We start from the raw sequence: 14,631 nt of genomic DNA on the forward strand, positions 1-14,631 counted from the left end.
GCACTTCAGTACTACAAAGAGCTTCTTCCCAATCTTACTACTCACTACCAGCCACCTGGGACCGGAGCAGAAACTGGGTCAAGCACGCACAAGGAGGAGGGTTCGGAAAAGCAATGATACTGGGAAATTTTAATCAATCCAATCTGATCTCCCAATACTGATCTGACTGTACTGGGAGAAAAACACACTTTACCAACTTCAGCTCAGTAAATATTGAGGAGCCAGACATTTATTTACATTTATTACATTTATTTAAAGGTGTAACTCAATATGTAACTTTTCTGGTGAGGGGTGCGCTACTTGTTTGCTTTGCCTTGGATGTTCCATAGTATGACATTGTTGTTGTTTGTTTTTTAGTTTATTTTACAAAGATCATGTACAGGGACAGTAATCAAAGAGACACTGAAGTTGCATGTAATTATAACAGATTATAACAGATTATAACAGATTATAACAGAGCTCATTTCCTTCTGCAGTCCCTGAGACATACAGAACACAGAATACACAAAAATAAAACATTGCAATCTAAACACAAATAATGATACAAAATTACTCTTGAACACTCTTAATCATACTTATAATTTCCTCATTTTTTTAGCAATGACATATCTCGCATTAAAAAACAGACTGCACTTATTTAAAGCTACAGGGTTATAACTGTTACTGTGAAAGTGTATAATGGAAGGTGCACAGATCAGCTCTCCTGTTGTAGTTCCAACTAAAATCAGCTCTTTCTGATCAGACTGTGTTAAAACCAAAGATCAGGTTAAAGTCTAAAAAGAGTAACAGAGCTTCAGACAGAGCAGTGCCTGCAGTTAGTTTCACCCCTGAGAAATGTTGATTACATCAGCTGAAAGCATATACAACACACTGAATGAAGAAAAACAAAAAGAAGCCACTTTAAATGGACAGTTCGGAATTTTAGACATAGGGCCTCATTTCTTAGTTAGCACAGACACCTACATCACCTGCAGAAAAAATGACAAATTATTAAAACAAATTTAACATTGAATTTGAGTGGATTGTTTAGTTGAACTGACTGTGAAGAAGATCTGAATACAGGTCCTGATGTTTTTCCTCGGTCAGATTTTGGTAATCAGCTCCACCAGTTTCATCATTACTAAAAAAATACAATTATTTATTTATTACTTAAAGGTCTTATATTACATAAAATTGACTCTTGTGAGCTTTAAGCCACGTATAATGTTGTCACCTCATCAAAAACATAACCAAAGTTATGTTTTGTTTCATTCACACATGTTTGAGTAATCCTGGTTTATTAGTCTGTCTACATCTCCAATGCTAAAAATGCTCTGTTCCACGTTGTGATGTCACGAAGCAGTAATTTTCAAGTTAACAGCTACATTTCACATTTACTTCGGTGGAGCTTGGCAATTCCAGGTCTGAAATCATCCAAATTATTCTAGTGAAAGTGTATGGGTTTTAAAAACAGCAGAGCACTTTTTGTATTACCACATGACATCACAAGGTGGAATCGAGAAAGAAAAACTCATCCTAAATATGCAGGGTTTGTGTGTTAAACATGTGTGTAAGAAACAAAACACAACTCCAGGTCTGTTTTTGATGAGCAGACAACATTATAACATAGATCAGAAAATAGAGTAATATGGGCCGTTTAATTGATACACATACATACTGACAACTATATTGAAATGAACTGATAAAGCCAACCTGTTCTGACGTCCTTCTGTAATAATCAAAATAATAATAATAATTATAAGAACGACTTGTGCGTTTATAAGTATATATATATATATTTTTTGCTTACCTCTAGTTTTCTTGTACCGACACAAGATCAGAGGGAAGAGGATGAGCAGAACAGCAGCACATACAACTCCAATGATAATGGAGGATATGTCTAAAACAACAAATACAAGGTTTTAAAGAAGACAAATTGTGCTTGTGTCTGCTATATAGTTAAATATATGAATGAATAATTATGGAAGAAGTATTTGATTTTATTACTTAAATAAAAGTACAGATACCAGGTCAAAAAAGTACCTATTGTGAAAAAAAAGAGTAAAAACTAAAGAGTAAAAAGTAAAAGTACTTTGCAGATTCTGAGATCTAATAAAGCTTCAAATGTAATGATTTTGATAAAGATTTGTGCTGACTTTTATTCAATTGAATCAATAGTTGTTTTTTTTCCCTGGCTGTTTATATTTGTATATTTTTTGTATGTTAAAAATAAACTTTCAGCCTTTTTAGTTCAGTTCAAAAATGTAGTGGAGGGGAAAGTACAGAAACCTCTCAAATGTAGTGAAGTAAAAGTAAAAAGTATCCACTGAAGTAAGGTACAGATACCTAAAATTTGTACTTAAGTACTACTTTGTTACGTTTCACCACTGTACTTTGGACTTTTTGTATATTGATTTAAAACAGCTTTATAAAAGAAACCCGTCTGCTGACTTCCACATGACAAAACTGTAGTGCTCAATGGGAACAAAAATATGTTTTTACATTTGTACCAAAATAGCTCTGCGACGCTGCTGTACCCTACATGTTTCACAGATTAAGAAGTAAATACAGAGCGGTGGTGAAAAATGTAAATGAGAAGAAAAACAGTTATAACATGTTTAAAAGTTCTGAAAAGTCCACTAAATCTGTTTTTTAAAAATTACAATTTCAAATAATACTTGCTGTACACTGTGTCATTTTTCTGGTCAAGGGTTTGCTTGTCTTTATTAAGATATTCTTGTTTTGTCTTGTTTGTTCCAGTGCATCTGTCTTCATAATAGAAACAGGAGACATAGGCTTAGGTACAGTCAGATCTGTGGAGAGGCGACCCTGTTCACTGCACAAATGCATGTTTTTAGTTGTTTAGCAATAAAACTATTCCCAAAATAGAGTAACTGCAGGGGATATGTTTAATGCCAAAATATAGAACATTTCCAGAAAATCAGTTGCATTTCCATGGAGACAAGTCGGTAGAGACCCCCCCCCCCCCAACAGAAAAGTTACACAGTGCACCTTTAATAGAATAGGAAAATTACATTTGTCAGCAGGACAAAAGTAAAACGGATGTTTCTTCTAATTTTATCTTTGTTTGAAATACTTGTATTTACAAGAAACATTTATTTGACTTGTTACCACAGCACTACACAAGTAGGCCTACAGTTCTGCCATAACCATGTCTTATCTTTGACAGCTCTTCTAAGATTATTGACCTATTTCCTGGATGCTGATCGGCTCACTGAACGCTGTGTGGCAGATTGGGCTTCCTCTCTCTCCTCTGCACCAATAGCGCCCCCTCTCGGAGACATTCAGCACTGCCTCATCTGTGGTCTGCAGCAGAGTGGCCTGTGTGTCTTTGTACCAGTAAAACTTCCATCCAGATGAAGACGGACTGACGGAGCAGCTCAGTGTCACTGTGCCCCCTGCTGGTAAAAAGGTGGTATCTGCACTCACTGTGGCCTTGGGGTTGACTGTGGATAAAAAAAAAAAAAAAGTACATTATTTATTTAAATTTTAACAAATAGATGAAACAAAACTAAACAAAATTAAACAAAATCACAAATGCTCTTTTGTAATATAATCACATTGTGGTTACAAATATTAAGTACAGTTAGAAGACCCTGTACATCTGCACCTGTGCCAACCTCTGGAGCATCTGGGCTCTAGTCGCCTATTATATTTATAAAAGGGTGTAGGTCTTACATGTTGCTAACTGCTTCTACTAGTATAGCATGCTATATATCATTGCTTTTATACTTCAATAAACAACAACTCTTTCTTTCATTGTATGCCAAACAAACACTTTCCAATTCCTCTTCTTCAAAATAAACCCCCTTTCCCATCCATTTCTGACCAGGCATTGTGTTTGGGTAATAAAAAAGGGCCTGCAAAGCAAACTATCTGTTGACCTGTTTTTGCGCTCAAAAGTATCCACAGGGCGATGGATTCACACATCACAGTGCAGACTCACTCCTCCTGATCTTTCCAAAGAGATTCGACATTCTTAAACTCTATATCTGCTTCCACATGGCGCTTTCTTTGTGGTGGCACTTCCACTTAATTGGAAATCCCATTCATTTCAATGGAGAATTTGAGAAAAGGTTTATTGCTAAAATATGATATAAAGCAGGTTGATTTGTGTAAAATGTTCATTGTTCATGTGAACACTTTTTGGTCAATATGATGATATTGCATGTGACTTACCTATAACAGTGACTGGTGGACTCCAGTCTGTAAAAACATATCTGTTGAATGTCCATCTGCACCAGTATTCTCCAGAATGGGCCTCTGAAGCGTTTCTGATTTCAAACTTCTCCCGTGATGGAGGGATGTCATAAGATCTGGTGGTTTTCCATTCATACAACCAGAGAATAGGTCTGCGCTGTTCATTGACTTCACATGTCATACTGATGTTCTCTCCAGGACAAAACTCTGAGTTTTGAACTTTTATTGTGGCTTTGTTTGATACTGTGGAAAAACACACACAAAAAATACACTGAACAGCTCAACTAAATGAAACTCCAATTAAACCGCATTGTATTTCCCCACTCACTTATTTCCTCTATGTAGACTGCATTACTGTATTCAGTGAAGAATTTACTTAGATTTAGGGCAGGCTCTTGTTTTATCCCTCTGCATCTGTATGTTCCAACATCATGCGTAGAGATGGTTTGAGCTTCTTCAAACTTGTGCCCATAGTCTGAGCTGTCTATAAACCATTCGTACGTCCAGTCATGATCAGGGTCATTGATAGAGCAGGTCAGATTAGGGAATGTATATGTCCCCCGCAGCACAGTGTCTCCATGTGCAGTCAACACAGCCCGGGGTTTGTCCGCTGTTGGGTTCAGAGATAAAGTCAGAAAAGTTTACACCTACAATAGACAGAGCTTGTGTCAAAAGTCAAGTCGTCATGACCTCAAGTGTCTACATCATCTTTATCATAAGCAGCATACATGCTGAACAGTGAGAGACTGTATTGCACCATCAGGTATCAAAATGAACACATTATATAAATAGGCTACACCACTGCACTTTAAATGATGACCTTAAGTTTAAATTCTGCATCACACATTTGATGTTAAGAGTTGAAATTCTTACCAATTACAGAGACAGAGATCACATTACTCTTTATGGCCAGATTTGTGAAGTCAAGTGAAGGAGCAGTACACTGGTAATCTCAACTCATGTCCACTGTCAGGTTTTGTAGGATAAAAGAGCAGTAAACACTCCACTGTACCAAGTGTCCATTCCTCTGTAGAGTCAAGTTTCAGTGCCTACCATGTACGTCACAGTCAAATCTAATAGTCTCTTCAATGTAAAAACAAGATCTTCGAGAGGAAATGTACAGCTTAACACCTAAAATACAAATAAAAACACTTTTACACAGTTCAAATAAGTCTATACAAATAAAATGTGTTTTACCCTTTGCATCCTCCGTCATATCCAAGCTGAACAACACTAAAATTCAAACATGTTATAAATAAAAGTCATTTTTATCTCATCACATGTTCTCAAAAGCACCATACTCACCAGCTGATTGCAAATTAATCAAAATTAAAATGCTGATTAAAATCTGCAGCATCCTTACAGCAGACAGGATCAAGAACAGTGCAGCTAAAGTGGACAATGCTTCACTAGAGATGTTAAGGAGGAAATACAATCATTCACACTTACAGTATGTACTTATGTACATGCAGCAATGGTCAACCGGATATTAAAGCAGAAGAACCCAAATAGATTGTGATGAGCTGAGGTTTCTGAGGAGAGTTGAGTGGGCGGATCAGAGGCTCACAAGGTTTTGTTTACATCAACCTTAATCTTTGCACCTTCTTTTTCACACTGACATATTTCACACTTAAAGAAGGAAATAAACACTTCCTGTAACAGCCCAGCAGAGTTTGAGGATTTTTAGAATTATGAACACCAGAGGGCATACTTTTGTGCAAAAAAATAAAAAAAGACACAATTAAGATTCATTTAACTAATTTCACCACGTTTTACCACATGCAACAACAAAAAACATACAAAACAAAAAATCAGACCAACTAAAAGTGTAAAGTTGTTTATAATTTGGGACGTGCAATTGTACATGCAAATAGACTCAAGAACACAACTTCAATATACAAACTGAAAAGGGTCTCATAGAAACCACCAGCTAAAATAGTCAGCCATTCTTAGGGATAAAATCACAATGTGTGCAGTCTGTATCAATTTAAGCAATGTTATTGACTGTGAACCAGGAAGTAACACTGGTGCACAATTAGCATGCTAGTTATTGTCAGCTGTAGTGTGATAGTGTGACACCCAAACAAAACAAAAACTCTTTAAAATGAAATCGAACTGATTTTAAGACAGAAAACATATATCATTTGAAGATCCTATATTACACAAAATTGCCATGTTATAATGACCTGGTCAGCCAGAAGCACAGGCTTAACAAAACAAAACTTCACCATTTACAAAGACGAGTGGATATGGAGCCTTAACCTGTCTCCCTGATTTCAGACCGAGTCATTGACAGGCAGATTATTCAATCAGAGAGAGGCACAGTCTGTTTGCGTCAAAACCAAAAATGTCTGTTTACACATTAAAAAGGAGAAAAAATATCTGACAGTGTAAATTTTTACAGAATCAACAATGGAAGCACCAAAATATTACTTATCTCAGGTAATAGAAGTTATATATTTTGTTCTGAATATTACAAGAATTTTCGAGAGCACATGTTGATGGACACATGATTCAAATCTGCTTCTGTGGTTGGATCATCTAAAATTTGGACGGTGTTTTGTCACCCTCTATGTTTCGGTTCCAGTCCCTTCTACATTGTGTAGAAAGGCCTGGCTGGTCAGACAAATGTTATAATGCTGTTACTTCCTCAAAAACATATCCTGGTTTATTAGTTTGTTTACATCCCCAAATCTCAAAATGCTCTGCTCCACATCATGATGTCATTAAGTGATCTTTGTAAAGTTAACAGCTCCTTTTACCTTTGCTGCTATGGGTATGAGCCGCCCACTGGAGAGCTTATGAGGACACCACCAGGACACTTTATGGTTCAAGTACAACAAATTTGTCACAGTAATATGTTAGCAGTTTATGTTCTCAAATGTATCAGGGTTCTGTCTCATCAAACTGCAACACATGTTAAAAAGTAAAACAAAAAAGCACGCAATATCAAATGTAAACCCACATGAAACATTACACAAGGCTATGCAACATGCTTGTCAGGCATTTGTGTCACAGGTAGACTATATCTGAAGTGGAACCCCTTCGTCAAAGCCGTCTCCATCCTGCCAAGAACGGAAATGAGAAGGTTAAGATTCAAGATGCAAGGATTTATTGTCATTGTCACAAGTAACAACAAAATTAGTAGTGTAAAAAGAATCAGTGCAATTCATAAAGTGCAAATACTGGATTGTAAATATATACACAGTTGAAGTATTTACAGCAGTAACACAATAACAGGGCATAGAGGCAGAGGTACAGCAGTATAAGGTGCTGGTGACTTTGTTGCATCAGTGCAGAGTCCAGTTCACAGTTCTGGCAGGTGTGGGGAGTGGAGGGCTATAAAGAGTATGCCTTTGTCCCATTTTGAAACTCACTAATTTAATTTCACACATTCTGTCATTCTCAATACCCAGTACAGTTACAATAATTCCTGGTTCTTTTTGTTAATCATCACATTAGACATTGTTTCTTTAAATGTGCTTTATTTGTTAATTCATTTCAGTTTCCATTCATCATACTCACCTGCAGCTCAACATGGTCCAGAACCTTGAAGGAGGTCGAGGGCTGGACCATGTGGACAGGAGAACTGGTTTAAGTTCTGTTTCATTATTTTTGTGTATTTGGTTTTATAGTTATATAGTTTATATAGATATTTATAGCAAAGCAGGTGTTGGCAAAGAGGGGAGAGACTTCTGTGCAGATTGTTTTCCTTTGATTTGAGTTACTTATTTTCTGTTTTTTTGTACTTTTGTTTGTGTTAACTTCAGAAGTCGGTTTTAAAATAATTTTTTGTCTGGTTAAAGACATTTTTGTTGTTGTCTGCCTCCTACTTTGACCACGTCGGTCCAACTTCCCCACGGGGTCCTCGGTGGAAGGAGAAAGTGCTTGTTAAAGATTGTGATCGCCTGGAGGTTAGGGGCTGTTGGCCATTCTAGTGGTTCTGACCTGAAGTGACCTGTACCTCAGTCTGAAGGCAGCAGCTGGACCAGACGGTGGGTGGGAGGTCCCAGAGGATGTTGTGAGTACGGCACAGGCAATGGGAGGTGTACACGGTGACAGACTCCAATAAGTCAGATGACCCCATGATTTTTCCAGAGCACCTCCTTCCTTCCTCCCAAAACTGTACACAAGTATTTTCAAAATAATTTAACTGAAGTGAAAGTAGACAGTAGAAGTGGTGTGTTATACTGACAGTCAGCAAAATTAAAACTGTGTAACACACTGCTCCTCGTTGTTTATTCCACTTAAACTAGGCATGTCCAAACTATGGCTCATGGGCCAAATGCGGCCCTCAGATACATTTTTTCTTGGCCCTCAGGTTTCCAGGTGAATTGGCCCAAATTACCTTGCATCTTTTTTTTTTTTTTTTTTTTTAATTAATTAATTAATTAATTAATTTTAGTAATTTATTTATTTAATGAGACAGGGACAGTGTACAATTTTTACATTAACCTTAACAGGAGAAATGCATTGTACCAGGGTGTAGCACCAGTGTTATTTTTCTCCTGTAGTTGCAGGTTAAATGATTGATTGTATTTAACTGACCTTAGCTATCAACTGTTCTTCCTGGAGACCTATGTAGCATGTTTTGGATTGAAAAATGTACTTTTTACTGCAATTTTTTTTTGAAAATCTACCTTGAAAAAGCTAATATTTAATATTTAGTGTGTGGTTTTAAGGATTTTAGCATGAATAAAGACTGATGGCTCATGGCTTGTAACATGTTTAAACATGCACATATTTCAATTATTGACTGTACTGAGCATCAGTCTACGGCCCTTGATCAGCCCTCCGCTTTGTCTGTGTTTAGATAATGCGGCCCTTGATGAAAAAAGTGGGACTCCCCTGACTTACACCATGGTCCCACAAACTGAAAATAGTCTACTTTTAAATTATAATTTTGGCTGTCCGTAGATCTTCAAAGGATTATGCTTTATTTCTGCTTTAGTTGAGTCCTTCCTAGCAGTAGTTCATTTGTTCACCCGTTGGTATGGACTAAAGCGTATATAACTGTATAAAGACGTGAAGTTAATGTGGCGTCACCAAATGATTCTTGCCCAAACCAAACCTGGAAGTACATTTTTAATGGGCTACCTGTTGGATATTTTTAAACCAAGTTCAGCTGGGCCTGATGTATAATCCAAAACACCAAAATAAATATATGTAAAATAAATACTAAAAGCAGTAATTTGCAAAAAATGAAGAAGGTTAAGATTCAAGATGCAAGGATTTATTGTCATTGTCACAAGTAACAACAAAATTAGTAGTGTAAAAAGAATCAGTGCAATTCATAAAGTGCAAATACTGGATTGTAAATATATACACAGTTGAAGTATTTACAGCAGTAACACAATAACAGGGCATAGAGGCAGAGGTGTCAGGTAGTGTGAAGATTGGCTCCAAAAGACCCAGAGTCAACGCAGTATTAACAGGTTTTTAATAAATCCAAAAGGCTTGCAACAAACACAGAAACATCCAAAGAACAGAAAGACAATCTGACAAATGGGGGAAGACACGACACAGACTAAAAAGGGGAGCTAATGGGACACAGGTGCAGCACATTAGGGCGGGGCAGTAATCAAAGGCGGGAACACAAGAGGGAGGAAGTAAATCTGCAACAGAAAACAGGATAAGTAATAACAAAATAAAAGGGAACAGACAGGACATGACAGTACCCCCCTCTATGGGCCGGCACCCGACGGCCCAGGATCCTGAGGGTGGCGGCGGTGAAAGTCACTAATAAGGTCCGGATCCAGAATATTACTGGCAGAGACCCACGATCGTTCCTCAGGACATAACCCTCCCAGTCGACCAAATACTGGAAACCCCTGCCCTTTACGGCGAACAGCCAGTAACCGCCGAACAGAGTAGACAGGCCCCCCATCCATGATCCGGGGGGGGTGGTGGGTCTGGTGGCAGGGACCAAAGAGCTATCCTTGACTGGCTTCAGGCGGCTGACGTGAAAGGTAGGATGGACACGCATGGACTTAGGAAGTTGTAACCTCACAGCTACAGGATTTATCACTTTGATACTGGGAATGGACCAACAAAAGCGTGGGGCCAACTTGCGAGACTCCACCCTCAGTGGTAGGTCCTTTGTGGACAGCCAAACCCTCTGGCCAATCAGGTAGGTGGGTGCAGCGCGTCTCTTACGATCAGCAGCTCTTTTATAAACGTCCGAACTCTGGAGCAGTGCGTGGCGAGCCCTTGACCAAGTGCGACGGCAGCGACGAATAAGAGCTTGGGCAGAGGGCACATCAACCTCTCGTTCCAGGGCTGGGAACAGAGGCGGCTGATAGCCAAAAACACACTTGAACGGGGACAACCCTGTGGATGCGTTAGGCAGAGTATTGTGAGCATATTCGAGCCATACCAACACTTTACTCCATGAGGAAGGATTCTGAGAGGTAAGACAGCGCAGTCCCGTCTCTAGAACCTGATTCACTCGTTCAGTCTGTCCATTGGTTTGGGGATGGTGACCAGAAGACAGGCTCACAGTGGCTCCAAGAAGATGGCAGAAGGCTTTCCAGAACTGGGCAATGAACTGTGGACCCCGGTCAGAAAGCACATTCCTAGGAAACCAAACACTCGACAGATGTGGTTAGGAGTGCTCAGCTGTCTCCTTGGCAGTAGCAGTTTAGGCAATGGAATGAATCTGACCATTTTAGAAAATCTGTCAACAACAGTCAGTACAGTGGTATTACCATCAGAGCTGGGCAATCCAGTAACAAAATCTAAAGAAATGTCCGACCAAGGGCGACGAGGTACCGGCAGAGGGTGCAGGAGTCCAGAGGCAGGTGAAGTGGAGGACTTGTTGCGGCAACACACATCACAGGCTGCAACAAATTCTGTTATGTCTTTCTTCATTTTAGGCCACCAAACCTCTCTCTGGCTCTGAATAGAGTTCTTTGCACACCAGGATGGCAGGAGATTGAGAGAGGAATGTGCCCACACAATTACCTCTCCTCGGAGCTCAAGGGGAACGAACAGACGATTAGGTGGTACGTTCAGAGGAACTTCAACATTTACGCAAGGCCTCTCTGACTCTGCTCTCAATGCTCCAAGAGATGGCGCGAACAAAACAGGAGCTCGGCAGAATAGGAGCGCTGGACTCTGGGAGAATACCTCGAACAAAAGAGTCTCGACAAAGAGTCAGGCTTAAGATTCTTGGATCCAGGGCGATAAGAGACAGTAAAGTTGAATCGTGAAAAGAAAAGTGCCCACCTTGCTTGCCTTGGGTTTAGTCTTTTCGCTGACTTGAGATATTCCAGGTTCTTATGGTCTGTCCATACAAGGAAAGGTTGTTCAGTCCCTTCCAGTAGATGTCTCCACTCCTCCAATGCCACCTTTATAGCCAGAAGCTCGGTCCCCAATATCGTAGTTGCGCTCTGAAGAAGAAAGTTTCTTGGACAGAAATGCACAGGGATGCAACTTATTGTCTCTGACTGACCTCTGTGACAAAACTGCTCCAATGCCCACATCCGATGCATCAACCTCAACCACGAACTGCCGTGAGGGATCCGGAAGAGTCAACACAGGCGCTGATGTGAACAAAGTTTTCAACTTTTGGAAGGACTCTTCTGCTTGAGTGGACCAGGAGAACTGAAACTTAGAAGAGGTAAGTGCATGCAAGGGTGCGGCAATGGAGCTGAAGTTTCTTTATAAACTTGCGGTAAAAATTGGCAAAGCCCAAGAAACGCTGAACGTCCTTACGGCAGGAGGGCGTGGGCCAGTTCTTGACTGCTTGGACCTTGCCAGGGTCCATCTTCAGCTCTCCCTGGCTAACCACCATGCCTAAAAATGACACTGAGGAGACATGAAACTCGCACTTTTCTGCTTTAACATATAATTGATTGTCCAGGAGTCTCTTCAGCACCTGTTTTACATGGGAAACATGAGATTCAACATCAGGAGAGAAGATGAGAATGTCATCTAAATAAACAAACACAAACTTATTTAACATGTCCCTTAGAACGTCATTGACCAGAGCCTGGAACACAGCAGGTGCATTAGTCAGGCCAAAAGGCATTACTAAATATTCATATAGTGGCCACTAGGGGTGTTAAAGGCTGTCTTCCATTCATCCCCCTCCCTTATTCTAACCAAATGGTAAGCATTTTCTCAAGTCCAATTTGGTGAAAATCTTGGCTCCCTGCAACAACTCAAAACCAGAAGAAATTAACGGGAGGGGGTACCTGTTTCTTGATGGTGATGTCATTAAGTCTCTGTAGTCAATGCATGGTCTGAGAGTCTTATCCTTTTTGTCAACAAAGAAAAATCCAGCGCCAGCAGGGGAAGAGGACGGGCGATAACTCCAGCTTTAAGAGAAGTGGAGATGTAGTCGTCCATAGCTTGGTGTTCACGAGAGCTGACAGTGAGTAGAGGCGTCCCTTGGGCGGTGAGGTTCCTGGAAGGAGGTCAATAGCGCAGGTCGTAGGAGCGGTGAGGTGGTAAAGAAGTTAGCCTTAGCCTTGTTGAAGACCTCTTTCAATTCCATGTAACAATTCAGGAACAGATGACAGATCTGGGAACTGTTGATCTGCCAAGGCGTCACAGAGGGAAAACACAGATTCTTGCAGCTGGGACCCCACGAAACAATAGCACCCGTAGACCAGTCTATGTGGGGGCTGTGCTGAGTAAGCCAGGGATAGCCAAGGATTAATGGTGATGGGGCAGATTCAAAAAATGTGAAAATGCATCTGTTCAGAGTGAGAGTCAGGGAACTGAAGAGTAATGGGACTGGTGTTATGAGTTACAGTGCACAGAGGCGACCATCAAGAGCGGTAGCTGTCATGGGCTGAGACAGGTAGCATGGAGAGGCCAAGTCCTTAACTAAAGAACAAGTCCATGAATTGGAGTCGGCTCCGGAATCAATTAAGCGCTGGGAGACTGCGAGAACAAGAGGGGGTAGTAAGCTGAACCTTGGTAAGCTGGCGTTTAGTACAGGACTTAAGAGAGCAGAACTCACCAGGACAGAAGACTTTATAGGGCCAACATTTCCTCACAGGGCAAGAGGCAAGAAATGGCCAAGTTGGCCACAATAAATGCAGCGTCCCCGTCCATGCGCGCTGATGTTTCAGCGAGAGATAGCCTAGTGCGACCAATCTGCATGGGTTCTCCTGAAACAACAGTAGGCACAGAAGGCTCGGAGGAGACAGAAGGAAACCTTCTCCCTGAAGTTCATTCTTCTCGACAGTGGGGGAAGCTGACGGGTACGGACTCGCTCCTCTCGGTCAGCCTCTTATCAATTTTAGAGGCAGTGCAATTAAAGCCTCCAACTCAGAGGGTAAATCAAGGGGAGTAAGGTGGTCTTTAATAGTCTCAGAAAGTCCGTTAAAAAAAGCATCCACTAGGGCCAACTGATTCCACCACTGTCAGCTGAGAGAGTACGAAACTCCAAGGCAAATCCAGCACACTGCGTCGTCTTGTCGTAATGAGAAAGGCCTTAGCAGCCTCTCGACCAGGAAACAGTCTGGAAGATTTGGTTGAAGGTCTTGAAAAAGGGAAGGGAATTACAGATAGTAGAAGCGCCGATCCCACTCCGCTGTGCCCAGGCTCTACTCGACCAGTCAAATAGGAGATTATAACGCAACTTTAGCACGGTGAGGGAAATGAAGCAGGTTGGAATTCAAAATGCAACTCGCATTGAGACAAAAATGGCCGACAGTCCCCGGACTCACCGGAAAATCTCTCAGGACTTGACAAACGAATGTGAGAAGATCCAGGAGGACAAGGGCATAAACAACTTCAGGAGTGGGAGGTGGAGTAGCTCCGCAGGTGAAACGATGTAACCTCCATTTGCTTGAGTCGTTCAATGATAAAGTTCATCTGAGTAGATATGAGAAAATGCCTCCTGGTGACCCCATTGGCAGATCTGAGTTCTTTTCTGAGGCTACTCACTTGCTTTTGCTGTTGAATTCTCTGTCCTTGCTTGGAGTGCAGCTCGAACTGTCTGGGGATCCATGTCTTGGTCAGATTGTACTGTCAGGTAGGTGAAGATTGGCTCCAAAAGAGAGTCACGCAGTATTACAGGTTTTTAATAAATCCAAAAGGCTTGCAACAAACACAGAAACATCCATCTGACAAATGGGGGAAGACACGACACAGACTAAAAAGGGGAGCTAATGGACACAGGTGAGCAATTAGGGCGGCAGTAATCAAAGGCGGGAACACAGAGGGAGGAAGTAAATCTGCAACAGAAAACAGGATAATAATAACAAATAAAAGGGAACAGACAGGACATGACAAGAGGTACAGCAGTATAAGGTGCTGGTGACTTTGTTGCATCAGTGCAGAGTCCAGTTCACAGTTCTGGCAGGTGTGGGGAGTGGAGGGCTATAAAGAGTATGCCTTTGTCCCATTTTGAAACTCACTAATTTAATTTCACACATTCTGTCATTCTCAATACCCAGTACAGTTACAATAATT

The 14,631-nt window shown here is 40.7% G+C and overlaps 1 protein-coding gene across 1 annotated transcript; it reads right to left on the bottom strand.

Moving 5' to 3' along the window:
- Positions 1–289: 289 nt before the first annotated feature.
- Positions 290–5,716, bottom strand: LOC129409766 (uncharacterized). Its single transcript, XM_055156437.1, has 10 exons — positions 5,650–5,716; positions 5,506–5,604; positions 5,398–5,433; positions 4,529–4,810; positions 4,180–4,443; positions 3,189–3,446; positions 1,790–1,879; positions 1,693–1,708; positions 1,041–1,120; positions 290–968 (listed from the first exon to the last, which is right to left on the bottom strand). The coding sequence occupies exons 1-10, from the start codon at positions 5,666–5,668 to the stop codon at positions 943–945; spliced, it is 1,170 nt and encodes a 389-aa protein (XP_055012412.1). The 5' UTR covers positions 5,669–5,716; the 3' UTR covers positions 290–942.
- Between the last annotated feature and the right edge of the window lie 8,915 nt (positions 5,717–14,631).

The sequence above is a fragment of the Boleophthalmus pectinirostris genome, unplaced genomic scaffold (genome assembly GCF_026225935.1).
Source record: "Boleophthalmus pectinirostris isolate CB_2022bp ecotype Guang Dong unplaced genomic scaffold, ASM2622593v1 HiC_scaffold_20, whole genome shotgun sequence".
NCBI classification, from domain to species: domain Eukaryota; kingdom Metazoa; phylum Chordata; class Actinopteri; order Gobiiformes; family Gobiidae; genus Boleophthalmus; species Boleophthalmus pectinirostris.